Raw genomic sequence first — 26,716 nt, 5'->3', positions numbered from 1 at the left:
CTTCACTCCCTCTATTCTCAGAGGGTTTCTAATATGTCACTCCATTGTAATGCTTTGGTTTTCAGTCAGCTGATTGCCATTTTAATATAGTGGGGAAATGTGTCTGTAATTTGAAATGTAGCTATTATACTAGAAGATTTCCATGCCAGTAGTCCATATGATTATTTGAAGCAATTGATCAAGTACACACCTCCACTTCTAAGTGTGAGCAAAAGTTCTGAGAAGGAATTTAGAGGAAAGAGATTTTATTCTAGTAAACAGTTTGCAAACTGGGTAGAAATAGCCCTCAGCATAAACTGAAGGTGCATTCCAGAGAACAAAGGCAGGGTTTGTTTGGCTTTTATAGAGAAAGTTCCCATTTAGGTTTTCAGTCAGGTCCTCCTATGAAAATGAAAGATTAGAAGTTGCTTAGTTCTGATTGGTTGATGCAGGCCACAGTCTGTTGGTTGATTCAGGTAACATGGGCAAGAACAGTTAATTATGAAAGTTTCAAAGTTAAGCAGATGTATGGCTTTTCTGGGAACTCACAGTATGTGTGTAACCTCTAGTCAGCAAATGGCCACTCGGTTCTATTTTAAATTTAGGTCCTGTTTGCCACTCAGGATTCATCTTGAGGGACTGACTTTTTCAGGTTCACATAGCCATCTCCTGCTTATAGCATATGCTAAGGAAATGTAAATTAATTAAGTTGAAGGTCATGTAAATCTCATAAACATCAATATTTTCTCATACTTTCAATAAAGAAGGAGCAGGGAAGGAAATGTGGGGATGATGTCTACATTGTCTTATCTTTTTCTTTTCATCTTGAGGCGTTCCTTAAAGCAAGAAATAGGAAGTAGTGAGGAGGTAATGGGAATAGTAAACTGTTCTGGGAGAAGCTGCTGCATCTAAACTAAGTCTTCACTTGGACAGTGGCAACCAGCGGTGACTTTCACAACCACCAGTTCCACGCAAGTCTCCAGGGAGAGTTGCAAAAGTCACAAAGATAAATTAAAAATTTCCTTCCTTCCTTCTTCCTTCCTTCCCTCCCTCCCTCTCTCCTTCCCTCCCTCCCTCCCTCCTTCTTTTCTTCCTTCCCTCCCTGCCTTCTTGCTTCTTTCCCTCCTTCCTTCCTTCCTTCCTTCCTTCCTTCCTTCCTTCCTTCCTTCCTTCCTTCCTTCCTTCCTTCCTTCCTTCCTTCCTTCCTTCCCTCTCTCCCTCTCTCCTCCCCTCCCTCCGTCCTTCTTTTCTTCCTTCCCTCCCTGTCTTCTTGCTTCCCTCTCTCCTTCCTTCCTTCCCCTTTCCTTCCTTTCTTCCTTCCTTCCTCTTTCCTTCCTTCCCTCTCTCCTTCTCTCCCTTCCCCCTTCTCTTCCTGCTATCTTGTTAATACTTCCTTCCCTTGCATTTTCTCAGTTTAACATATTGTAGGGCTTATTTTGGGGAAATATTTGTCAGCTAGGCCCTCACCCTTTCTGGGTTAGTGCTTTTTTCTCATTTTCCCCATCCTCTTCAATCTAATTTTCTAAGGAGTGAAATGACTTGAATTAACAATGCAGCCCTCCTCCCACCTCACTTTTGGGATTTAACATGTCCCTCCATGGAGCTGCTAATTCCATGGAGAATGCATCTCACTTGGCACAGAAAATCCCCTAAATTGCAAAGCATATAAATAATAAGAGTTTTCCTGTGATCAAGAATATAAGAAAAATTAATATGTTCATTAAAGTTAGCTATTATTGAAACCTATTCTCAGCTGCATGATTGTTTTCTTGTACCATGATTCGCTGGATGTAGACTACAGTTTTTTTTTTCATTTATCTCCTCTAGTGATTATCATCAGCATTACGTTTAAAGCATAGTTTTACAAATGTTTGCTTTTAAAATTCCTCAGTGTTTAAGGAGTTCTTCCAGAGTGGTGTTGCTAGACTTTTTCTAGCTGAGTAATCTTTTTTCTTTACTGACTCATATTGGTAAATTTGTTCACAAAAGTAGAAACATTGTTCATCTATAATAAACATCTCTGAGAGCCATAGCCATTGCTAGAGTGGTGTACTTTTATGGAGATTATTCTATTTTTAGGGTTGCTGACCTTTTGCTTTTTTATTAGTTGCTATAGTGATGATCTGAGCTCTGCTTAATAGAGCTTTACAAAAATGATGACGATCAATAAGCTTGTTAATGCTAATGTTTTATTGATGGTTCCTAATAACACATATCAAAATAAAATTTAGTCATGTAATTGTATTCAATAGTGGAATTGTGTATTTAAAAACACGTTTAAGTAGATGTTTATGTAAGATGCAGGAGATTAAATGCATTCTGTGGCTTTTTTAGAAAAACTGGAATACCTTTGTGCAGACATAAAAATATAGAGACAGTTTGAAAGATCATTGTGAAATACACAATTTTAGAACAGCAAACTTCAGAAGTTGGAAGTACCGTGGCTAATGATTACTAAAACAAAGTCAAGTCAGAGAATTCTTTTAGTACCTATTCTAAGAACACTGTAGGCCAATTTCTCCTCATATGCACCTGTATAACTACTAATGATTTCAGAGGAATTCTGAAACACTCAGGGAAGAAAAGTTGGTAATCAGTTAAAATTCACTAGGCAAAGTAGTAGAACAGCACGGATTATGATCGTTTCTGAAGTTCACTTAACAATTTTAAATATTTTACTTACTGATAGTAGATAAACTACTATCTTTGGCATTATAGTGAAATTTCTATGAACACATTTGTGAGGAATTTGATTCTTTTTCCTTCAGAATTAAATAATATTTGTTTTCAGTGATAGTCATGTATTTTTTGACACATTGTAGGTAAAGTGTAAGAACATCTAAGATATTAAGCTCTTTAGCATTGTCAGTGCAAAGGAGGACATCTGGGGAATGGCGAAACTATCAAGGCCCATTATCATTGCCATTTGTTTAGATGCCCTGGTGCTGGTGTCAGGCTATTGATTTCCAAGCATAGTCTCCCATTCTTTGGTCTGTGAGGAATCAGCTGGGGAGGCAGTTTGCCAAAGGTTCACAGCAAGAAGATGGCAGCCCACAGGTGGAGCTGGTGTCTCTGTCTCTAAAACCTGGATTCCTCTCCTTCTCCTTGATGTTTGAGAACCTAAGTCTCTTCAATTCTGTTCCCATAGTCTATCAAATATGCTGTAAGATTTATTAAAAACAAAAATCAACACCACAGTGGTAGGACAAAGGGATGAAATGGGATTGATGCAGAGGCTATCTTTAGTCAATGAAAAGGAAATGAACAATGTGTCAGTTTCAAGTGTCAAAATAACTTCTTTGAAAAACACAGGAAATTATCTGTCATCATAGATTTTTCATGTATCACTTTTTTTTCTAAGTTAAAAAAAGATTTCTTAAATGCAAGATGAAGTTTAAGCAAAAAAAAAAATTGGCTTCATGTGTTTTTAAAATTAGAATCACAAATTTAATTATATCCTTATGTTACTTGGTTTCAATGATCACATTTATTTTTCTAAAATGAAAAGTCTTGTCTCTTATAGGAATACCACTAGTAGAACTTTTAGTGATTCTGTCATTGAAGAACTATTTACTGATCATCTACTATGTGTCAGGCATCATTGTAAACACTGGACATATGGCTGGGAACAAAGCAGGCAGACTTCTTCCTCTCCCAAAGCTTATGTCTTCTGGAGGGAACTGGGTAATCAATAAATGAGTATGTGATGTGTTAGGTGGTGATCAGAGCTAGGATTTAAAATCAAGCAGGACAAGGGTCTTGAGAGTGTACAGGGAATGGGAACAAAGTGCTATTTTAGGTAAGGTTGTCAGCCAACACCACGGTCTCCCAACTGGCTTCTTGCATTAGGTTTCTAATTGGCCTATTCACGTTTATTCTTGCTTCTCTAGTGTCTATTCACACAGCGGCCACTCAGAATAAAAGTTAGATCATGCTTCTCACCTACCAAAACCCTGAAACAACTTTTTAGAATAAAATTCACAGTCCTTTTCTTAATCCTTTTCATCCCACTATCATTCCCTGTCTCTTCCCTGCTTCATTTTTTTTTTTTTTTGTAGCACCATTCTTTCTTGCTTTTGTGTTAAACATCTGTTTAGTAGATGAGTGAGAACATATATGACTCAAGAACAGGAATTTGGGCTCTTTGCTCACCATTGTATATCCAGCACCTGGAATAGCAGCAACACATTGCAAGAGCCCAGTAATTATTTCGGCATGAAAGAATGAATGTACATACTTTAAAAGTGGACTACTGTGGCCAGGCATGGTGGCTCACGCCTGTAATCTCAGCACTTTGGGAGGCTGAGGTGGGTGGATCACCTGAGGTCAGGAGTTTGAGACCAGCCTGGCCAACATGGTGAAACTCTGTCTCTAATAAAAATACAAAAATTAGCCGGGTGTGGTGGTGGGCGCCTGTAGTCTCAGCTACTCAGGAGGCTGAGGCAGGAGAATGGCTTGAACCTGGGAGGTGGAGGTTGCAGTGAGCCCAGATTGCACCCCTGCACTCCAGCCTGGGTGATAGAGTGAAAAAAAAAAAAAGTGTACTGCTGAATAATGGAGGAAAAATAGTAGATAGAAAAGAGTGAAATGCTTCAGAGATCGTAAAACAGATCCCATGTGCTAGTTTCCAGTATCCTAATCATATTTCTTATTGTCACCTGCCATAACCATTCCTAGCTGCAGCCTAATCTCATTTCTTTTTCTCCATCTTTTCTTATACCACAGAGAGCCTTTACCAATGAACATAAGTGCATACTGTGTAGCTGCATATTCTGGATGTGAAATTTTGGTGATTGCAATTCCAATTCCAAAAATACTTAAAATGGGTTGATTTATGGTCATGTTCTTTCTTCTTTAAACTTTAGCATCACCAAATGCCCCAAAACTTGGACCCATGGAGCTGGCCATCATTATTACTGTGCCTGTTTGCCTCCTGTCCATAGCTGCGATGCTGACAATATGGGCATGCCAGGGTCGACAGTGCTCCTACAGGAAGAAAAAGAGACCGAATGTGGAGGAACCACTCTCTGAGTGCAATCTGGTAAATGCTGGAAAAACCCTGAAAGATCTGATTTATGATGTAACTGCCTCTGGATCTGGCTCTGGTATGTTACCATGGTCCATTTTTTCATAAGCAAACTCTTTATTTAAAAGTAAATAAAAACTTTTTAACAAAAGGGCCCAAATACTATGAATTCCATCTTGAAAGGATACATGGTGAGCTCTGGTATAGGAACTCCTTTTGGTACCTGAGGTAGAGAAAAACCATTGTGGCCTATAGAATTAAGTCTTCTCAGTTGCTTTTTATAACTTTAGGTGTCCAGATTCTTATGTTCACTTTCCTTCAGAATTTATTTCTGAAGCAAGAAAGCAGTTTCCTTTCTCTCCTCCCTACCTCCCCCTATTATGGTTACTAACAATCACTGTTGCTTTCTTGGTAATGTTTTATGGACACAAAAGAGTTAGGGTTGTAGTATTTAAGGTGTTGAGTTCTGAGGGAACGATGTTGGTTATACAAAGTAGTGTTCTTTGAGCACTTTTGCTTGTGGTTATGAGGATTTTCAGAATCTATAGACACCCCCTGGGATATGTGTGAAGCTAACAGGGAACATACCTGAAATTAAATCAAGAATATGTTCTTAAAGCAAAGAAACAGAAGATTAAAGACAGCAGTGCAGCATTCCTGTGCTGGCTTTTGCTGGCTACAGTTTTATATTAATAACTCTCTTCCTCTTTAATGGAACTCCAGAACCCCAGGTAAAGCATTCAAAGTACCAGGCTGTATTATAGCCTAAATGAGCCTCTCTCACAACACAAAGCATTTGAATTTTTTTTTTTTTCCAGGAGGTTGGGGTTAGTGGGAAGACAATTTCTCCAGAGTAACAAACTCCATAAAATGGTAGGGGATTCTATATATATATATCCAGAAATCCTGCTAGCTCATGGTTTACAGAGATAGGAACAAGAGTAACCCTAGGTGAACCACTTCAGAGGCCCCTGCATCTCTTCTTGTTTTGGAAGGATCATTAAGATTGTAGCCCAACATTTTGAAGAACTCCCTTGCCAATGGCTTTCAGGAAAATCCACGCAGACACAATTAACAGAGGTAGGGGACAGAGGGGTGATAACATCTCTATGTGCATCCATATTTAGCGTGAAGCAGCTTTGTATTCATCAGAAAAGAAAAGCATAATCGAACCCAGAGAGTTTGCTCCTTCTGGGGCAAAATCACCTGGCTCCCCACTGACAAAGTCTAAATGTTTACACCATCACTGTACACATTAGGTAGCATCTTTCAAGGGAAGAATACTGGTAAGAAAACTCCCAAACTGCAAAGTTTTAAAAACCGGAAATTAAATTAAATTAAATTATTGGCTAGAAGACTGGCATGTTCCTTCCTTCCTTCCTTCCTCCCTCCCTCCCTCCCTCCCTCCCTCCCTTCTCTCTCTCTCTCTCCCCTCTTTCTTTCCTTCCTTCTTCCCTCCCTCCCTCCCTTCCTTCCTTCTCTCTCTCTCTCTCTCCCCTCTTTCTTCCCTCCCTCCCTCCCTCCCTCCCTCCCTCCCTCCCTCCCTTCCTTCCTTCCTTCCTTCCTTCCTTCCTTCCTTCCTTCCTTCCTTCCTTCCTTCCTTCCCTCTCCTCTCCTCTCCCCTCCCCTCCCCTCCCCTCTCCTCCCCTCTCCTCTCCTCTCCTCTCCTCCCCTCTCCTCTCCTCTTTTCTTTTCCAGATTCTCACCCTGTTACCCAGGCTGGAGTGCAGTGGTGCTATCTTGGCTCACTGCTACGTCTCCCTCCTGGGTTCCAGTGATTCTCTTACCTCAGCCTCCCAAGTAGCTAGGATTATAGGTGTGCCCCACTACACCTGGCTAATTTTTGCATTTTTAGTAGAGATGGGGTTTCACCATGTTGTCCAGGCTCATCTCAAATTCCTGAACTCAAGTGATCTGCCTGCCTCGGTCACCCAAAGTGCTGGGATTACAGGTGTGAGCCAATGCATCAGACAGATTTTTCTTTAAAATTAAAACTTGATATTCAATACTCTTTCCTTATTTGACTCTGACACTTTGAGGCCCACTGTGCCTTGATTTCTTGAATATTGACAACATTCTAGGCACAAAGACCTCTGATTTATGGCAAGTTTCTTGAAACCTTATATGATTTCTTTATAAGGTTCAAGAGGTTACATAACTCTCTGCTTAATCCCCATCCCCAAAAACATTTTAATTTATCTGAAGATGTTAGGTATTTTGGAGCTATTCCTTAAATACATTTAAGATAACCAAAGATTTTCCTTTCAAATGAAAGTAATTCAGATTTTAATACTAGAGATTGGGATTTAGTTTGAGAAAGTAGTAATGGACTTGGGCATAAATCAAAAATTAATATTACATTTTCTGGTGTTTTTTGCATGTTTAAACCTAAATCTGGAATTACTGATTCTGGACTCTCTCCTTTTCAGATTATTCTAAGATCTCTCGTTTAAAAAAAATAAAAAGTAGTAAATGTACCCAAGCATGGATGATTTCTTTAAATACCGATCTGAAAGAGCGTTAGGCATTTTTTCCCCCAAAGCCAGTTGCATGTGTTTGGCAGTGACCAGCAGCTGAAAGTAACAGAAGGCCTCCCTGCCTATCATGATCAGAGAATGGGTGTATCCGCAGTGAGACCTCAGTCCTAAAAACTCACCTGTAGGGAGGGGATTGGAGGAAGGGGGAGTCTGCTTCCCTCTGCTTTTCTTAATTGGCCAATAACTTTACATGTGAGACATTTTGTCGGATGCTGAGGAACAAAAACTGGGAAGCTTATTCTTGACCTGGTCAGGGACAAATTTCAAAGACATATATAATGCCTGCAAGAGGGGAAAATGGACTGATGAGGATGGATGGTGTCTCAGATGGCTTCCAAGAAACTGGGTAGGCTGCTGCTTTTCCCTTGTAGTGTAACAATTCTGACTGATGGTGACATTATTGAAAGCTAACCTACAACCCCTGCTTAAAAGATTGAAATGAACCTACAGGGAGAAGCAAAAATCCATGTATCTTCAAATCAAATGTCTAGGTGCATACCAGAAGAATTAGATTCATTTTGGTGATTGCTTTGAAAGATACCAAAGCAAGTTTTATTGAGTTTTAATGTCTCAATTTAATTGCTGTCTTGAGTACTTTATATGTTGTTGTCTTACTTTGTTCCTGATCTGCACCACTGATTATGTACTTGATTAATTTTCTGTTTGAAAGCATAAGCTTATCTAGCTCTCTATCCATTTGTTGTGTTTTGGGTAGTGCTGGTTGTTGGTAGTGATGTTTCTGTGAATGTGTGTGTGTATGCAGATAAGACTATAGGGTAGCAGGAGGAAGGGAGAGACTGAGATTTGACATAATAATTGTTAGTACAACTCTTAGTGTGTGGTCAAGTAGTACAATTGATTGTTGCCTGCAAAAACAGTCCAGGCCGGGCGCGGTGGCTCACGCCTGTAATCCCCACACTTTGGGAGGCCGAGGTAGGTGGATCACTTGAGGTCAGGAGTTTGAGACCAGCCTGGCCAATATGATGAAACTTCTTCTGTACTAAAAATACAAAAATTAGCCAGGCATAGTGGTGCACACCTGTAATCCCAGCTACTCAGGAGGCTGATGTGGGAGAATTGCTTGAACCTGGGAGGTGGAGATAGTAGTGAGCTGAGATCATGCTGCTGCACTCCAGCCTGACAGAGCAAGACTGCATCTCAAAAAACAAAAACAAACAAAAACAGTCCTTATAGTTTGCTTCTAGAGAGGAAGAGTTTGCACTGAAGATCCCTGTTTGAATTCTAGGTCTGCCTTTCACTAGCAGCATAATCCTGGGAAAGACTTTGATTATCGAGGGACCTCAGTTTTGCCATCTCTAAAATGATAGGGTTGAACCAGATGATTTCAAAAAAACTTTCTGCCTGTAGGGTTTTGTGACTAATTGTTGAGATCTGTAACAACAGATTTGTAGTCTGTGCTTATTTAGCCTGTGCTTATATGTTCATATGAGAACATGTGAACGAACAGTGACCCGTTTTAGGTGCAGGGACCAAAGCCCTCGCAAGACAGGGTCATTGCTATGAGGGCTCCCTAGCTGAGTACAAAAACAGTAACTGAATGTGACTTTTCAGAATACATGTAGACTGTAACCTCTTTAACTATTTTTTCCTTTGATTTTAAAGTAATAAATATCTATTGTGGAAATAAAGAAAATGTGGAAAATTACAAAGAAGACTATCATAACTCACCCCAGTTTCACCAAGAGAAATAACCATCCTAACATTTAGCATATTTCCTCTTGAGTCTTATTTTCTGTGCATATTTTGAATAGCTAGGTACACTTATATTTATAAGAATAAAATGTACTATGCTGTTTTTATTTAATATTATAGCAAATTTTTTTATGTTATTAAATATCTCTTCATAAGCATCATCATTATTATTGGCTCTGAGTAAGCCATCCTAAGATTAACATAATGTTAACCATTATTGAGCATGTAATAGGCCAGATACTGTGCTAGGTGCTGAACATGCTTATTAATTCTCAAATCATCTCTATGGGATGGGTAATGTTGATTATCCCCAGTTTTTCAGATGAAGAAGCTGAAGCACAGACAGGTGAAATAACTTGTGCGTGATTATCAGGTGGCAGAGCTGAAATTTGAACCCACCTGTGCTCTGAATCTCTGCACTTTATTTCACAATTATTCCATTACCTGACACTTTTACTTATTTTTTTCCTGTAAATAATAATAAGATATTAAACATCTTGACATAAATTTTTCTACATTTTGCATTAGGTATTTGCGACAGAATTCTAGAGGTGGAGTTAGTAGTTCAAAGAATAGAAGCATCATACATGCATTCAGGATATATTTTCTTTGAAATTTTTTTTTGTTCCGCAGAAAATATTTATTTGATATCTTATTTGACTGTATCTTGCTTTTAGTGTAATATAATTGTCTCACATCATCATTGCATTTGATTCTTCACTTTCCAATTTCAGCTTGGTTTTGAAAAAACTCACAAATAATTATTTTGTACTTCCAGTTGTACCAGGAACCATACATTTTATTTTAGAGGCTAACACATTTTTTTCTTTTTTTTTTTTTGCTTTTACTCTTGTGTACTTAGTAACCTGACTGGCTTTGATGGGCAAATGAAGGAGATTTCCAGCAATTCTTGGAAATCAGATATCTGCAGCAGCAGGCTATGTTCAAAAAATTTTTACTTTGAATACGAGAAGACAAATTCATATTCATAATTTGAAGTATTTTTTTCAGCATGCTTTGACATTAAATAAGTTTGCTACAATGGTACTTATTCCTTCAAAATAGACAAAATTATTAAAGCACTTAAATATTTGCTTTTTTAAAATCTGAAAACAGCGATTATTATGAGAGTTCTTTTCTGGCATTTGTGTTTAATCATCAATTCCATCTTTTCTTTTGTTAGGTCTACCTCTGTTGGTTCAAAGGACAATTGCAAGGACGATTGTGCTTCAGGAAATAGTAGGAAAAGGTAGATTTGGTGAGGTGTGGCATGGAAGATGGTGTGGGGAAGATGTGGCTGTGAAAATATTCTCCTCCAGAGATGAAAGATCTTGGTTTCGTGAGGCAGAAATTTACCAGACGGTCATGCTGCGACATGAAAACATCCTTGGTTTCATTGCTGCTGACAACAAAGGTATTTCCAATCTAATTGTGTTCAACAAGTGAAAAAATGTTGTCTAGTATCAGATAAGAAATTAAATTCATCTCTTTGTTTTAATAAAGTCTATATGAAAGTCTAATTTGTATAAAATCCTTTCCTCTTTCCCACAGATAAATGTACATAACCATACAATGAAGCAGAGCAAATGAGTGATAGGAAATCATGATGTCCAGATAGCCAGGGTGGTGCTTAAAATGTTTGCTGACTTGTTTGGTGCAGGAACCAACTAATCAGAACAGAAGCCTCAACTGGAGCAGAATCCTGGAGAACTCTGCCGTGCTAGGTTTTATCCCATTAGATGCTGCTTGGTCATGAAGAGATATGGAGGCATCTGGATGTCTAGGGCAAAGGAGTATCATTGGGAGTTTTTGTTTGTTTTTTTGAGACAGAGTCTCGCTATGTTGCCCAGGCTGGAGTGCAGTGGCACGATCTCACCTCACTGGAACCTCCGCCTCCTGGGTTCAAGCGATTCTCCTGCCTCAGCCTCCCAAGTAGTCCCAAGTAGCTGGAACTACAGGCACCTGCCACCACACCTGGCTAATTTTTGTATTTTTAGTGGAGACAGGGTTTTCACTATGTTGGCCAGTCTGGTCTTGAACTCCTGACCTCGTTATCCGCTCTCCTCGGCCTCCCAAAGTGCTGGATTTGCAGGCTTGAGCCACTGCGCCCAGCCCAGGAGTTTTGAATAGCAGCTGTTTACCAACCAGGACAGAAATATTTCAATATTTTAATAACCAATACAGACATACCAATTAATACTAGCTGAATGCTCAACTTTGTTAGGGCTGTATTTTTCATCCGTATAACAGCCTTCATCTTCAAGACTCAAAATTTCTGAAAATATTCTCTTTTGATTGTATTGGAATGGTGGCAAGCAAGACACTTTTAGTGAACTTTTCTGTGAACATTACTTTGTGCACAATTTGTGTCTTGAGACCACCATTAACGGTGCCATGTAGTGTTTGTTATTTTTTGAGTTTCATGGAGCAAGTCAGAGCATCAGCTTTCTGATATTTAAAATACCTACGCTTGTATAATCACAGATTGGATATAAAATTCATTGATTATCTATGCTTTTACTCTTCTTTTTTACGCAATTGTTATTTAACTGTTCATTAGTGCCCCAATAGGTAACAAAAGTGAGGAAAACTTGATTCAGTCGGCTTTTAAACCTTAACTCTGGTTAGTAATACTCAGGAAGAACTTTGGTAGAGTCGAGGTTGTAACCCCAGTCTAAAAAAGGGTTAAGACAAATTATCTATGAATGTCAAGGATCCACCATTGCCTGTGAAAATTCAGAACCTATAGTCAATTTTATGTAATATAAACTTAATCATAAAAGTATTCATTATTACTTGGATGGAAAAAGAGAGGCTTAGCATTTAGCATACATTTTGGCCATAATTATGTTTGTTGATGATTTGCCATTTCTGATTTGCTAAGGAGAAATGGGGTAAAGGCAAGACGGCTAACAAAAAAAGTTCTTTCCAGATTTGTAACTACATATACTTTGAAACTGTATCCAGATCATTGAGGAAACATTTCTCATTTAGCTGTTAAGAATGTTTTCTTTTCCCTCCTAATCTTGAGCTGAACTGCCTGCTGGTTGGATTAAGCAGCAACGCTGTCAAAGCAGTTATGGCTGTACATGGATCATCTTTATGGGCTAGTTTAATCATGATGTTTATTGGATTATAAAATAATATGCATTGGCCAGGCATGGTGGCTCACACCTGTAATCCCATCACTTTGGGAGGCCAAGGGGGGCGGATCACCTGAGGTCAGGAGTTCAAGATTAGCCTGGCCAACATGGTGAAATCCTGTTTCTACTAAAAATACCAAAAAAAAAAAAAAAAAAAAAAATTAGATGGGCTTGGTGGCAGATGCCTGTAATCCCAGCTACTCAGGAGGCCGGGGCAGGAGAATTGCTTGAACCCAGGAGGCAGAGGTTGCAGTGAGCCGAGATTGCACCACTGCACTCCAGCTGAGCGACAGAGTGACATTCTGTCTCAAAAAATGAATACATAAAAATAAAATAATAATATGCACTAGAGATATTATCCTTGGTTTTCTCTTCTTGAGTTTAACTGGTCTACCTCTATCATCTCCTAACTTGTCAGTGGCTTTTTGCATGATTCCAAATGATCTCTAACTTCACTTTGATTTTTTAATTCCTTTACCTTTTGCAACATTTACAGTTTCACTCTTTAGTCAACTGTCTGACAAAAGCATTGATGTTAGAGGGCAAGATAGCCACTGGTGTCAATCAGGGAGAGAGGTGTGAGTAAGGATTATTTTTATATGTTGTATGTTAATGAGCTTTACCATGTTATGTTGACTTTTAAATTCGTAGGAAATTTTTATCACTACCCAGATTTGGAAATTAAATACTTGGATAACAAAGAGCTGTTATACATAAAGCATTTGGCCAGATAGGTCCTTAGCAAATGTTCATTATAGATCCTTTCCCTGAGTGTTAGAACTGGTCAGGACCACCCAGGGTTACTGTAGACATTTTATTTCAAAAACTAAAGCTCACTCTACTAATATGTAGAAAAGTTTTAGGGTGATTGCTTTTCTAAACGTCTTTTATAAGCTGGATTAGGTGTTGGCTAAATGAGGTAAATTATTTGAAAATGTCTAGTAATTGTGTTTGGCTCTTACTATAAGCTTTTGGGGAAAATCATCAACTTTATATTTTGAAAGGTGAATAACATCAACATTTTTAGAATGTTAGAGCTTTTATGATAGAAATAATACTTTGCATACATTTGTTATATTTCTGATCTTTATTGGTACAATTTTTCTTAAAAGCTCAGAGTAATTTATAACACAACACTGAGCCTAAATGCATCTCTCAGTGATTTCTCCTATAATGTGGTTACTATTGCTAGCAGGTATTGATAGAGAGGAAATGAGAAAGGAGTTATTCAGTTGTTAGAATCAATCACAACCTCACAACTTTCTATTTTTATGGTTCCAACATATCAGTATCTTCAGGAATTCATTGAGAATTTTTTCTTTACTAACTTGGACTGTAAGCATTACCACTGAAGCAATTAACTTTGCTTTGTTAACAATACAGATTAAACACTGATTAAACACTGATATTTGTCAAAAGCTTTTGGCTTCTTTCTCAATATGTATTTACAACAACAAAATTATATTTTCATGTTAGATAATGGAACCTGGACTCAACTTTGGCTGGTATCTGAATATCATGAACAGGGCTCCTTATATGACTATTTGAATAGAAATATAGTGACGGTGGCTGGAATGATCAAGCTGGCGCTCTCAATTGCTAGTGGTCTGGCACACCTTCATATGGAGATTGTTGGGACACAAGGTATGTATTTCCTTTTCATTTTTTTCCACTTTGAATATGAGGATAGAAGTACTTAGTTATATTTTAATTTATTAGAAATAATTAATTATTATTTCTTTAGGCTGGGCACGGTGGCTTACACCCATAATCCCAGCATTTTGGTAGTCTACGTGAGAGGATCACTTGAGGCCAGGAATTTGAGACCAGCCTGGGCAACATAGTGAGATCTCCATCTCTACCAAAAAAAAAAAAAAAAAGTTCGGTTGTGGTGGCATGTGCCTTTAGTTCCAGCCACTTGGGAGGCTGAGGTGGGAGGATCACCTCCAGGCTGCAGTGAGTTACGATTGCACCACTGCACTCTGGTTTGGGTGACAGAGCGAAACCCTATCTCAAAAAAAAAAAAAAAAAAAAAAAAGTAAAGAAACAGTAAAGGTAATTTTTAAAGCTAAAGGTGTTGTCATGATATAGCCAACTCTCATCAATATACTCACTATTTTGTATCTTATCCATAATAATATTTTAAAAAAATTATTCCTAGTGGTTCTATCTTTGCCATTTAGCATATGTACCCAGAGATCTTGCTTTAGTGGCAAATGTCCTATATTCACAGAATACAAATAATGTAAATGTTTACTTTTGATAATTAAAAAAGTAATTGGAAAGTATAACGTGATTTTGAAAAAAAAAATTTGTAGATCATGTACTTGAAGCCAAATAGTACCTACTGCCATTTCTATTTATTAAGAGGTTGACTCTAGAGAGTCAATTAGTCTAGACAGGGCAGTGGTTCTCACATTTGAACTCATGATCTCTTTACACTCTTAAAATTATTGAGGACTACAAAGGTTTTTGTGTATGTAACTTGTATCTGTTACTGTTTACAATATTAGAAATTAAAATTGAGGAATTTAAAAGTACTTATTAATTTGCTTAAAATAATAACCAATTAAATGTTAACATAAATAACATTTTAAATATAACAACATTTTTTTCTAATACAAAAACTGATCAAGTGAAAATATTGGTTTTGTTTTACATTGTTGCAAATCCCTTTAATGTCTGTTTTAATGTCTGGATTTTCATACCTGTTCTTCATTCCGTCTGTTCTCATATGTTGTTTTAGTTGAAATATGTGAAGAAAAGGTGGTGTCACACAGATGCATAGTTAGAAAAGAGTTGCAAGGACCTTGGGGATCTTTTGGCCACAACTGAGAACTGCTGGTGTGGGGTAATAGAAGTTTTCAGACTTATTTTGTAAAACAATATTTGCTATGCTCTTATGAGAACATAGCAGTACTAATTCTTTCTTCATCTATTAAAAAATGTTTATTATTGATCTAGTCATCTAGTGCTCTAAGCAATAGAGGAATGTTGTTGAACAAAATAGTAACTGTCCTTATTCAGTTTACAGTTTACTTGGGAGAGACAGATGATTCAGCAGGTACATAAATAAACAAGATAATTTAGATAGTGACAGGAGCTTTGAAGAACACTCTTTTTGAATTAGCTCATTTAGAGCTAAGTCTTCAGGATGATTTCTCTTGAACAGTCTTCGGTAAAGAAAAAATGAATATGTTCTTCTTATGCTTCATAGGTAAACCTGCTATTGCTCATCGAGACATAAAATCAAAGAATATCTTAGTGAAAAAATGTGAAACTTGTGCCATAGCGGACTTAGGGTTGGCTGTGAAGCATGATTCAATACTGAACACTATCGACATACCTCAGAATCCTAAAGTGGGAACGAAGAGGTAAGATGACTGACTTGGGTAGCATAGTAAGATGTGAGAGTGCCCAATAAGCATGAATGCCCTCATGTGTGTGGAGGAGGCTCAGGTCCAAATGGGAAACCACTGGGCCCAAGAAATCCGGAAGTCTTCTCTGGATCACTGAGAAGTTAGTGGGCATAATGGTTATAAAGCAAGGAGAGCTGGCATTTTGGGCCACATGGATTGCAGCCATTTAGCTACAGAGTCCAGTGGAGAGAAACGGCGGAAGAGATAGTGATGTATTATTTTTAGTGTGCCATCTTCTGAGAATGCATTTTCCTACAGATAAGAAAAAAAACGTCAGCAGTATGTAGCTCCTCCAAAGCCTTTATATCCCATAAATGAACTGAAACTCAGGACTAGTTCTACCTATTCAGGTTCTACACAACAGACACAGAATCAATATGTTGAAATAGATAGGTAGGGACTCTATATGCTGAATATACTTATGTGCTACTATATTGCCTTATTCTTTAAATCACAATTTATGTATTACCTATACTTTTACTTATCATTAAGTCTCCCAAATTGATATGTATTAAGATAATATGAGTTTGGATACAGTTCCCATTTTCAAGGAACAGAATCTGAAGATTAAGAATGAGTGTGAAGTAACAACATATACCACACATGTGTCAGGTCAGGCCCATTAGGAATGGGATTTCTGGTGTTTTTCTTGTTATAGCCAGCCTTTGGCCATATGGCCAGCCTACTTCCAATTCTTTTTACTTGAATTTCAGGCTCTATATTACTTTGGCAAAATTCCAGAGTTCTTGACCTTGAAATTAGAAACAACCAAAATATTTTTTTGGAGTTGTTAAAGGCCCTTGAGAGTACAGAAATTCTAAGCTGCTATAGCTGGCCTTCAAGCCATATTTGAGATTCCTAGGACAGTGCCTGTGAATGCCTCTCATGATTCACTGGGAGACTTTAATGAAACCCCAGGAGCACTTCCGGGCAGTTTATTCACACTGGGTAGCCCTAAGGGACTTCTTTTCCCTGTGCAAGAAAAGCCTTAGCTCACCCGTCTGATTATCCCCACATCAGGAACCTTCAGGGAAGCCTTGGATGCTGGATTCCTTCAGAGGATCTAACACCCTTGCAAGAACTTGGGAGGGTGTTGCATCCTCACTTCAGTATTCTGGGAAATCTCCAAAATCTCCCTAGTACAGTGAGGCTCGGTCAGGTCCATGGACTGTAGCTTTCTTACACTGACTCTTGTTCAAACATGGCTATATTTTTTGTATAATAAAATTGTTCACTGAGAGAAAGTATGGGTGGAGTGCTGCTGAGCACACTTGATGGTTGAGTCAATAATGTATTCTTTTAATTTTATTCATGCCTCAAATCTGCCTTTTAAAATGGCATAAGCTATCCTAATTTATTAAGATTGTTTTACTGGAGTGCTATAAAGTCATACACAGAATCTGAAGTGTGCATGTTTTTGAAGGTATATGGCTCCTGAAATGCTTGATGATACAATGAATGTGAATATCTTTGAGTCCTTCAAACGAGCTGACATCTATTCTGTTGGTCTGGTTTACTGGGAAATAGCCCGGAGGTGTTCGGTCGGAGGTAAAATTTTGGAAATATCCTTTGTGTTTGCCTTTCCTTGATACTCTGAATACAAGATGTGATATTCTATCTTTTTTCCCCAAGCACTATATTGAATCAGTTTTTTAGTATTTAAGAGAATACCTTTTGGTGATATATTTCCAGTGGCAAAAGTGGGATATCTTGCATGTAATGGAGATTTTATATTGTGATTGCTGCTTAGTGGGGTGACAGTTCTCCTGATAATTTTTATTTCCATATGACACTTTATGAAGTACTTGAAAATTATTTGAGTTTGTAAGCCATAAGCTGGTATTCCTAACTTATATCCCAAAGAAGTTAAATGATTTGCAGAGGCAACAGGACTTGAAGGGTTCAGTTTCTTAAGCTTTTCTTGTTTTTTTTTTCTTCCCTGTGATAGGATAAATGTTGTGGGGTTGGATAAAGGTGTGGGAAGAGGCGGACAAAGACAAACTTCCTACCTTTCTTGCTCCCAGCAGTTTAGAACTTAATAATGCACCTGGGCATGGTGACTCATGCCTGTAATCCCAACACTTTGGGAGGCCAAGGCGGGTGGATCACTGAGGTCAGGAGTTTGAGACCAACCTGATCAACGTGGAGAAACCCCGTCTCTACTGAAAATACAAAATTAGCCAGGCGTGGGGGCTCATGAGCTGAGATCGCGCCATTGCACTCCAGCCTGGGCAACAAGAGCAAAACTCTATCTCAAAAAAAAAAAAAAAAAAAAAAAAAAAAAAAAAAAAAAAAGGTGCTTAATAATGAGAGAAAGAATTAGGGAGGGGGAAGCCCTGTAAATACGTCTGATGAAATTGTTGCATCAATAGAGAAAAAGTTAAATGCTGGTAGAAAATGGTTTAGAGTTTCCACTTTCAAGTGAGACAGACTTAGGACTAAGCAATGGTTTAGCAATTCCTTGAATGTCCGACTTCAGGCAAGTTACTTAGTAGTAATTTCCTCATCTGTAAAATGAAGATAATACAAAAACTGATCCCTTGGGCTTTAAGGATTTAATGAATTAATTCATGTGAAGCTTTTAGTACAGAGCCTGTTCACAGTAAACATTCGATTAAAGAGCTGTCATTATTAAACTATTGTCATATTTTTGCACTTTGTATTGATGTCATTTTGCATTACATTAATCTCATTTTTTAAAAAACCTTGCAGATTTTATGAAAAGCTTCTAAGGTTAAAACTATGTCTGAATGAGCAAACATATATACTTTTTCTCTTTTATTCATAGATGGTATTATAAAACATTATAAAACCCTAGTGGACACTAGTGTTTGAATTACAGATTTGCCACTTAGTAGCTCTATGTCTCTGAACAAATTCATAACATTCTGTGCCTCAGTTTCCTCGTCTATAAAACAAATAATACTGTACCTTGTTTAGTCAGTAGTTTTGAGGACTGATTAGTTAAAACCTGTAAAGGCATTAGGGCAATTCATGGCAAATAGCAAGATTTCAAACATGTTAATAATTTTTTGTAAAAATTTCATATTGATATTAGTCTAGAGTTGCTTTTAGATTTTGTCCTTAACTTTTCTTCAACTGTAAAAATAGTAATTTAGCAGACGTGAATTATAGTTAGTTGTCTAGTATTATAGCATGTCTCACATATTTTAACTTAAAAGCACTGCAGTTAATTTAAAAGATTTTATAAGGGATTTCTTGGAATTTAAGTAGTATTCTAATAATTAAGGTCATCTTTGTCTTTGTCTTTGAGACTCTTTAAATATTAACCTTCATGTTGAACGGTCTATCTTCAACTACCTTTGGCTTCTTCTCCAGAACGTTCTCAGGTTCAGTAGTTCTGAAGTCTAAATGTAAGAAACCCAACGTTAAAAAGATTGCCTAAAAGTTTTCAAAGAGAGAAAGCTGTTTTGTTTTGGAAAAGTTATCTGATGAGAAAATATATGCACTTCATTCACAAAGCAATGAAGCTGTGCTACAAATTTCATAATCAAAAGAAAGGCATTACTTTTAAATTGTATAATGGCATTTTAATTGAATAAAAATTTACATAATTTTAATAGAAAAATATAAAATTTATTTTATATAATTATAAAATAGAAATTTTACATATTATATAATTATAAAATTATGTTTTATATATTATAATTTTATATAATCTTGTATACATTTTACAGTTATGAAAAAATTTATAACATTTTATAACTTTATTCAACTGGGTGATTTAAATTTATATCCTTGATTTTATAGTGACACATTATTTTATAAACTTGGCTTTCCAGTGCCCTGGGGTGTCACTTGTGCCTAGAAAACTTAATTGGTATTATTTGAAATAGACATCTTTGTTTGTTATTTGCACATGGAAATTTATTACGCAAATTTCTTACAGGAATTGTTGAGGAGTACCAATTGCCTTATTATGACATGGTGCCTTCAGATCCCTCGATAGAGGAAATGAGAAAGGTTGTTTGTGACCAGAAGTTTCGACCAAGTATCCCAAACCAGTGGCAAAGTTGTGAAGTAAGGCTATGTTTTTATCTATATTTTTCTTATTATATTTTTGAGGTGAGTACCAGGGAGAATTTTCAGAGACCGTATAGTTTTTCCTTTTTAATGTAAGCATCCAATTCATTCCATATATGTAGACATATGTCTTTTTATAAGTCTTCAGAAGAGTTTTTTTTTCCCTTTAGTGCTATGCATGCATAATGCCAGGTTATGTGATAGTAACAAATCTTGAAATCTCAGTGACTTTTCACTTTATTTCTTGCTTACAGAAACTGCTCTGCAGGTTAGACAACTCCCCATGGCACCTGTTCTCACTGCAGTGACTCAGTAATCACTCTGATTTTGATCCTTGGACACGTAGTTTCCAGATCTCTAGGTCAGGTGAAGAGAGGAGCTAGAGGATCACACACTGGCTCTTTAATGCTTTGGCATCAGGTGACACACATCTCTTCCACTCATGGCTCCTACCAGAATTTGTCACATGGTCCCCCCAAACTGCAGTGGTGCTAGGAACTGCAGGGAACACAGGTAGACTCAGTGGGCAGTTAATGTCTCTGCCACACAGAATATTACAATCCAATCATCTTTATATTCAATAAGTTATACCTCATCTCTAACCTGCTGAAGTTTGAACTTATTCTCTCATTAGAAAAGCTCCCTCACATCAGAGACCATTGTTATTTATCTCATCATCTCCAGCAAACCAGTACTTAACCGTAATGTACTAGACAAACAGTAAATGGTTATTGCAATACTTGTTATGCCTTATGTGAAGATAGAGATTTTTTTCTAGCTCTTACAAGGAAAAAGAGTAGAAGGTGGGAAAAAGAGTCTAAACCATCTAACTAGTTTCAGAACCATTCTGATACTTTAATGTCTCTCATTTCAGTTATTGCTGTCTATTTTTTGCCATATTTTAATGTAATGAATGAGGTCTTTTTTAGGTGATGTCTTTTAGTCTGGTTTTGTTTTAGGGAACATTTTCTATAGTTGCCTTTTTGTCTCATTTTTCTGTTCCTTCATGTTTCTCAACCCTTTTCTAATTTAATCATGTTTCTCAACCCTTTTTCTAATTTCTAATTTAAAACACAAGATTTGTGTTTTGTTATTTTTATATTTTGTGTAGATATCTTACCTACATACTTGAGAAGCAAATTTTGAAGCATTTATAATTCAATTGAAATTAAATTTAAAATTTTCTAATAATTATGTACATGAAACAATATAAACATATATGTTTAAAGTATAATAGAATGAAAACTAGTGAATCCACTACCAGGTTTGAAAAATAGAACATTTTCAATACCTTTGAAGATTCCTTACCCCTCTGAGAGGTTAGTATTATAATCAATTATTTCTTTACTATTTTCTTGCTTTGCTTTAGAATTTTACTATATGTATATTTTTTCAGAATATATACATACATCCAGAATAACAATATGTTGTTTACTTTTGCATATTTGTGAAACTTATGTGATTGAAACTTACTGTAGATATTATTTTCAAAATGTTTTCACTCTCCATTATATATGTGTAGCTATAATCTGTCCATTTTCATTGCTGTGTAGTATTCCATATAATGGAAGCATATGCTATATCTGTGAGGTGATGATATAGCATTCTGCTTTAGTTTTTTAATGCAATGACTTACATTTATGGATTTTCCAGTGTTAAACCAAATATACATTCTTGGAATAGACCCAACATAGTCATTTTAGTGTGATCAATTTTGTACATTCCTGATATATGCAATTTTTGTCCAGTACTTTGTTTCTGTGTTGTTTTATGTCAATCTCATATAATAGATATTGGCCTCTTTTTATGCCATCATTATTTAGACTTATTCACATGTTTACCATTTTCTTTGCTTAGCATTTCTTCTTACCTCTCAAATCATTTTCTGACTTCCTGACATGAATCCTTTAAAAGTATTTTATTTTGTTTTTTTAGAGAAGGCCTAGTGGTTGTAAGATTTTTCAGTTTGGCCGTATCCAAAATGTCTTTATTTTGTCCTCAGTCTTGAACAAATAGTTTGTCTAACCATAGAAATTTAGGTTGACAGTTATTTTCTCTAAACACCTTAAAGTTATTATCTCACTATTACCTACTTTCCAGTTTGCTACTGAGAAGTCAGCAATAATCAATCAATAAATTTTTAGTTAATTTAGCTTTTCTTTATGACTACTTTAAAGAACTTCTCTGTCTTCAGCATTCTGCAGTTTCTCTATGATGTCTTCAGTATAGATATCTCTTGGTTAATCTTGCTTGGAATATTTGGACTATCTTATTCTAGTGGTTTGTGACTTTCCTCAGTTCTGGAAAATTCGGAGTCATATTTCTTCAAATAGTTTTTTCTCTGATTGTTTCTATTACTCAGTTTTGGAGAACTCATTAGATGCATGTTAGACCCTTCATTATAATTTGCTTTTTAAATTAACTCATATTTTCTGTATTTGTGTCATTATGGTATGTATCTCTCAAGATTTATTTTTCAGTTCTTTCATTCTGCCTTCAGATATGTCTAATTTGCTATTTAACTCATCCATTGAGTTTTCTACTTTATTTATTTATTTTTTTGAGACAGAATCTTGCTCTGTCGCCCAGGCTGGAGTACAGTGGCATGATCTCAGCTTACTGCTACCTCCGCCTCCTGAGTTCAAATGATTCTCCTCCCTCAGCCTCTGGAGTAGCTGGCATTACAGGCACGTGCCACCACATTGGCCAGACTGGTCTCGAACTCATGACTTCAGGTGATCCACCCGCCTCAGCCTCTCAAAGTGTTGGGATTACAGGCGTGAGCCACCACACCTGGCCAATTGTTATATTTTTGATATCAAGATGTTTTATTGGTACTTTTTCACATTTTAAAATATTGTCATTTTTTACTCATATTTTGTATTTCTCTTTCCTTTTAAAAACATATTTTATATACTTATATCATTTAGTTCTAGCATCTAATGTTTTTATGGGCCAAAACTACTATTTACAACGGACTCTTGCTTATGGTACCTTTTTTCCTTATGTATTTGTGAATTTTCATTATGAGCTGAGGTTTACTGCAATGTTTAAAGGCATGGGCTTGATTGTTTTTTTCTTCACCAAGAGCCAAGACTTAGGCAACTTCCCTTAGAGGGTTTCAGGGAAGTAGTCATCCTTAAATTGAGGGCTTTCTAAGCATCTTTTTTTTTTTGAGACAGAGTCTTGCACTGTCACCCAGGCTAGAGTGCAGTGGTGTGATCATGGCGCACTGCAGCCTTGAATTTCCGGGCCCAAGCAATCCTCTCACCTCAGCCTCCTGCATAGCTGGGACCACCACACCTGGCTAAGTTTTTAAATTTTTTTGTAGAGAGAGGATCTCCCTGTGTTACCCAGGTTGGTCTTGAACTCCTGGGCTTAAGCAATTCTCTCACCTCAGCCTACCAAAGTGCTGGAATTACAGGCATGAGACACTGCCTGGCCGGCATCTTGATCTGAAACTTTCTGTGTGCTGTGGGCTGTACTCTCTATTACACGCGATCCACCAGTTCTGAAGTTCTAGACCATGAGAGTAGCAGTTACCCCTACAGCAGCCACTTGCTTCAGCAGTTTCCTTTATTTCTCTGGTTTCATGCATTTTCATTGTTTTCCCCTCTTAGTGTTTATCTTATCTCTTTGCTAGTTCATTTTTAAAGTCCAGAATTTCTGATATTTATACTTGCATCATAATTTTTATTATAGTATAATTTACATTTGGTAAAACTCACAAATCTTATACAGATTGATGAATTTTTTTCATATGTCTACATTTGTGTACTCATCACCAACATCAAGATACAGGGAATTTCCAAGCCTTCCCATATCCCTTGATGTTTTTCATGTCCCATATTCCCAGAAATCAGTGGATTGAAACATTTTTTAGTTAGTCTCTACAAGGTTAATATTTGAGTTTTGATATAATTTTTGAAGGAGTTTGACCCTAATCTTCTTCTCATATTGTTTTACATTTACTATTTCTTCATCAAAGCTTAGTTAGCATCAATGGAAGATACAGTGGTGCATGCCTGTGTCCCAGCTACTTGGAAGATTAAGCAGGAGTATCGCTTGAGCACAAGAGTTTGAGGCTGTAGCGTGCTATGCTTGCACCTATGAATAGCCATTGCACTCCAGCCTGGGGAACATAGCAAGACCCCATCTCTTAAAAAAAAATAAAGAAACTTGGCATCAATTCCTGGGTTTATGGCTTTACTTCTTTTGTGCTCTGTTTTATGTGAGTAGCTAAAGTCTTTGATATTTTTTTCTCTCTTAAAGGCACTCCGAGTCATGGGGAGAATAATGCGTGAGTGTTGGTATGCCAACGGAGCGGCCCGCCTAACTGCTCTTCGTATTAAGAAGACTATATCTCAACTTTGTGTCAAAGAAGACTGCAAAGCCTAATGATGATAATTATGTTAAAAAGAAATCTCTCACAGCTTTCTTTTCCATTTTCCCCTTTATGTGAATGTTTTTGCCATTTTTTTTGTTCTACCTCAAAGATAAGACAGTACAGTATTTAAGTGCCCATAAGGCCGCGTGAAAAGATAACTCTAAAGTTAAGCATGGGCAGGAGTTGACTTCATCCAATCTCTCTGTTATGTTTAATTTTATTTTGAAAGCAACACCTCCACTCATCTTTTTATTTAATAAGAAAGAAATATATTACAAAAGTATAAAATAAGCTCTATAAAAATGATATAGTCATTAAGTTTTTATTTTACTTGAACCAAGAGCACATGAGTGAACAGGAAAAGATGTTAAAACTTTTTTTTTTTCCTGAGACGAAAACATATTAATTAAACATGCGAACTAGACCATGCTATCTTAAATAGAAATTTAGGTCATGCAATCTATGTTTCCCCATTTTTAAGTTAGCAGGACTTTTTAAAAATAAATATTGCTCTAAATTTTAATATATCAAACATGTGAAAGTGGAGCTGCTCAGTGGAAGATGTGAGATCGGTGTCCCACGTGCTTGGTCTCCCCTTCTGCTGTTCTCCTTCATAATCCACTACTGCAGCAGTCGCTGAACCACTAAACTTGTTCCTTTCCTTTGCAAAAGACATACCTGATATCCTGAGACGCTGAGAAATGTCCCAAAGTCACACAGCTAATGGCAGAACTGGCACTAGGTCCACATCTTGTGATAATGAGCACTGTAGAGTCAACTAGCTTCCTACTTTTCCTTGAATAGTGCTTTTCTCCGTATGCAATCTTTTATTATGATATTTGTGGTTTAGTCATGCAGAAGGCATATTATTTTGCAGAATCATGATGGACCTGCATGAAATCTCAGAACCATATCTGTTGACATTTTTTTCTCATAGAAATATCATGGTTATCCCATTCGTTAATGAGTATTCATGTTTTCTGAACACTTCCAAAGATTAATCAAACATAAATATTCATTGTCTGAAAATATCTTTAAGATACAATTCAGAGGTCCCTATTTCCTTTGTACATATACACTTAGAAAGAAAAGACAGAAGAGGAAGAGGAAAGAAGGAAATATTTTGAGAATATATTGAGAAGAATTAAGAAAACTCTTCAATGAAGTGTAACAACCAAACCCTACAGAGGGTATGAGAAACAGCAAATACATATTCCTCTACCCTTTCACAATGAGCGAGTGAGTACAGAAGAATGCTCATGATAGTTCCGCCTTCATTCTACTTTCTGTGGACACAGAGTAATGAATATTTAATGGGACGTTAAATATGCCCTTCAAATCTATAATGCTATTTTGGTAAAGGAAATTTAACATGATGTCTTTTATTCTCCTAAAACATCTTTTGTCAAACTCCATTCCATAGAACTTTCTTCTGCTGAGATGATCCAAGACCAAAGTGTTCTTTGATATTGCTTAGAAAGTGATAGTACATGTTAGCATATAATGTATTTTGAAGAGTGAAATAAATGCTATTGATAACAGTAAAAACAAAAAACAAACAAACAAAAAAACCAAAACTAATAACAGTAAAGAAATGCTACTTGAATTTCTTTTTTAAACTGGATTGCTCAGATTACCTGATCGTGGTGGAACCCTTTTATTAAGAGGAGGAGAAACTTTTTACTATCCCATATTTAACTGTTCTATAAAGCAAAGCACAGCTTGGGTAATAGTGTTCTGAAGGATATACTTCTGTATTTTCTCATAGAATACAGTTTAGTGATTATGCTTCATTTCACTATGAAAATATGTTACTGAATATATCTTCATTTTACTGAGCTGAAATAAGGAAGGCAAAACACTGACAGCTATGGAATTTGCGTGTACTTCCATACTTGTTAATGCTCTCATCCACTTATTAAATAATCATAGAGTACCCATATCTTGCTTGCCACAATATCGGGTACCAGAGGGAATACAAAGATAGATAGGTCCTGCCCTCAGGGATTTTAAAGTCTAATTTGGGAATGTGAATAGGGATGTGAGTGTGTGGGGGAAGAAAATAAATTGACAGATAAAATATGAAGTGGGATGTCTTGAGTTCTGCATGACAGTGGGTTTCTAGGATAGGTCTGAAAATCGCTTTCATTTGCAATGCATTTAGAAAGTAGCTTTATTTGGATATTACAGACAATCTAAATATATCATCAGTTTTTAAAAGTGCCTATGTGAAGTGATTTTTTAAAAAGAGCCTATGTGAAGGGGTAATCTTGCTTATGCTTGTTACTAATTTCTCATAGATTGTTGTTCTGCATATATAAGAATGAAATTATTTATTTACTATAGTTGTACGTGCCTCAAATAAACAAGAATGATATTTCCTGTTTTATTTACTTATGTTGGGTAAATATGCTTATTGAATTTTTAAGAGAGGATTTTTTAACATCTCCATTCTTCTTGTCATTATG

General features: G+C 36.6%; 1 protein-coding gene across 8 annotated transcripts in view; it reads left to right on the top strand.

The window, feature by feature from the left end:
- Window positions 1-26,212, top strand: part of LOC105493212 (activin A receptor type 1C) — a 95,253-nt gene extending 69,041 nt beyond the window's left edge. For 7 of the 8 annotated variants that reach the window (XM_011760734.3, XM_024796406.2, XM_011760736.3 and 4 more), the window contains 7 exons: window positions 4,845-5,084; window positions 10,439-10,669; window positions 13,875-14,042; window positions 15,616-15,772; window positions 17,241-17,365; window positions 19,728-19,858; window positions 24,134-26,212. In XM_011760734.3, coding sequence (XP_011759036.1) covers window positions 4,845-5,084; window positions 10,439-10,669; window positions 13,875-14,042; window positions 15,616-15,772; window positions 17,241-17,365; window positions 19,728-19,858; window positions 24,134-24,259 — 1,178 coding nt within the window. In that variant the 3' untranslated portion in view covers window positions 24,260-26,212. The remainder of the gene's footprint in view (window positions 1-4,844; window positions 5,085-10,438; window positions 10,670-13,874; window positions 14,043-15,615; window positions 15,773-17,240; window positions 17,366-19,727; window positions 19,859-24,133) is intronic. The other variant, XM_011760737.3, reaches the window with a different exon arrangement.
- Window positions 26,213-26,716: the final 504 nt, after the last annotated feature.

The sequence above is a fragment of the Macaca nemestrina genome, chromosome 11, assembly GCF_043159975.1.
Source record: "Macaca nemestrina isolate mMacNem1 chromosome 11, mMacNem.hap1, whole genome shotgun sequence".
Taxonomy (NCBI): domain Eukaryota; kingdom Metazoa; phylum Chordata; class Mammalia; order Primates; family Cercopithecidae; genus Macaca; species Macaca nemestrina.
This window is presented reverse-complemented; position numbering and strand designations above follow the sequence as displayed.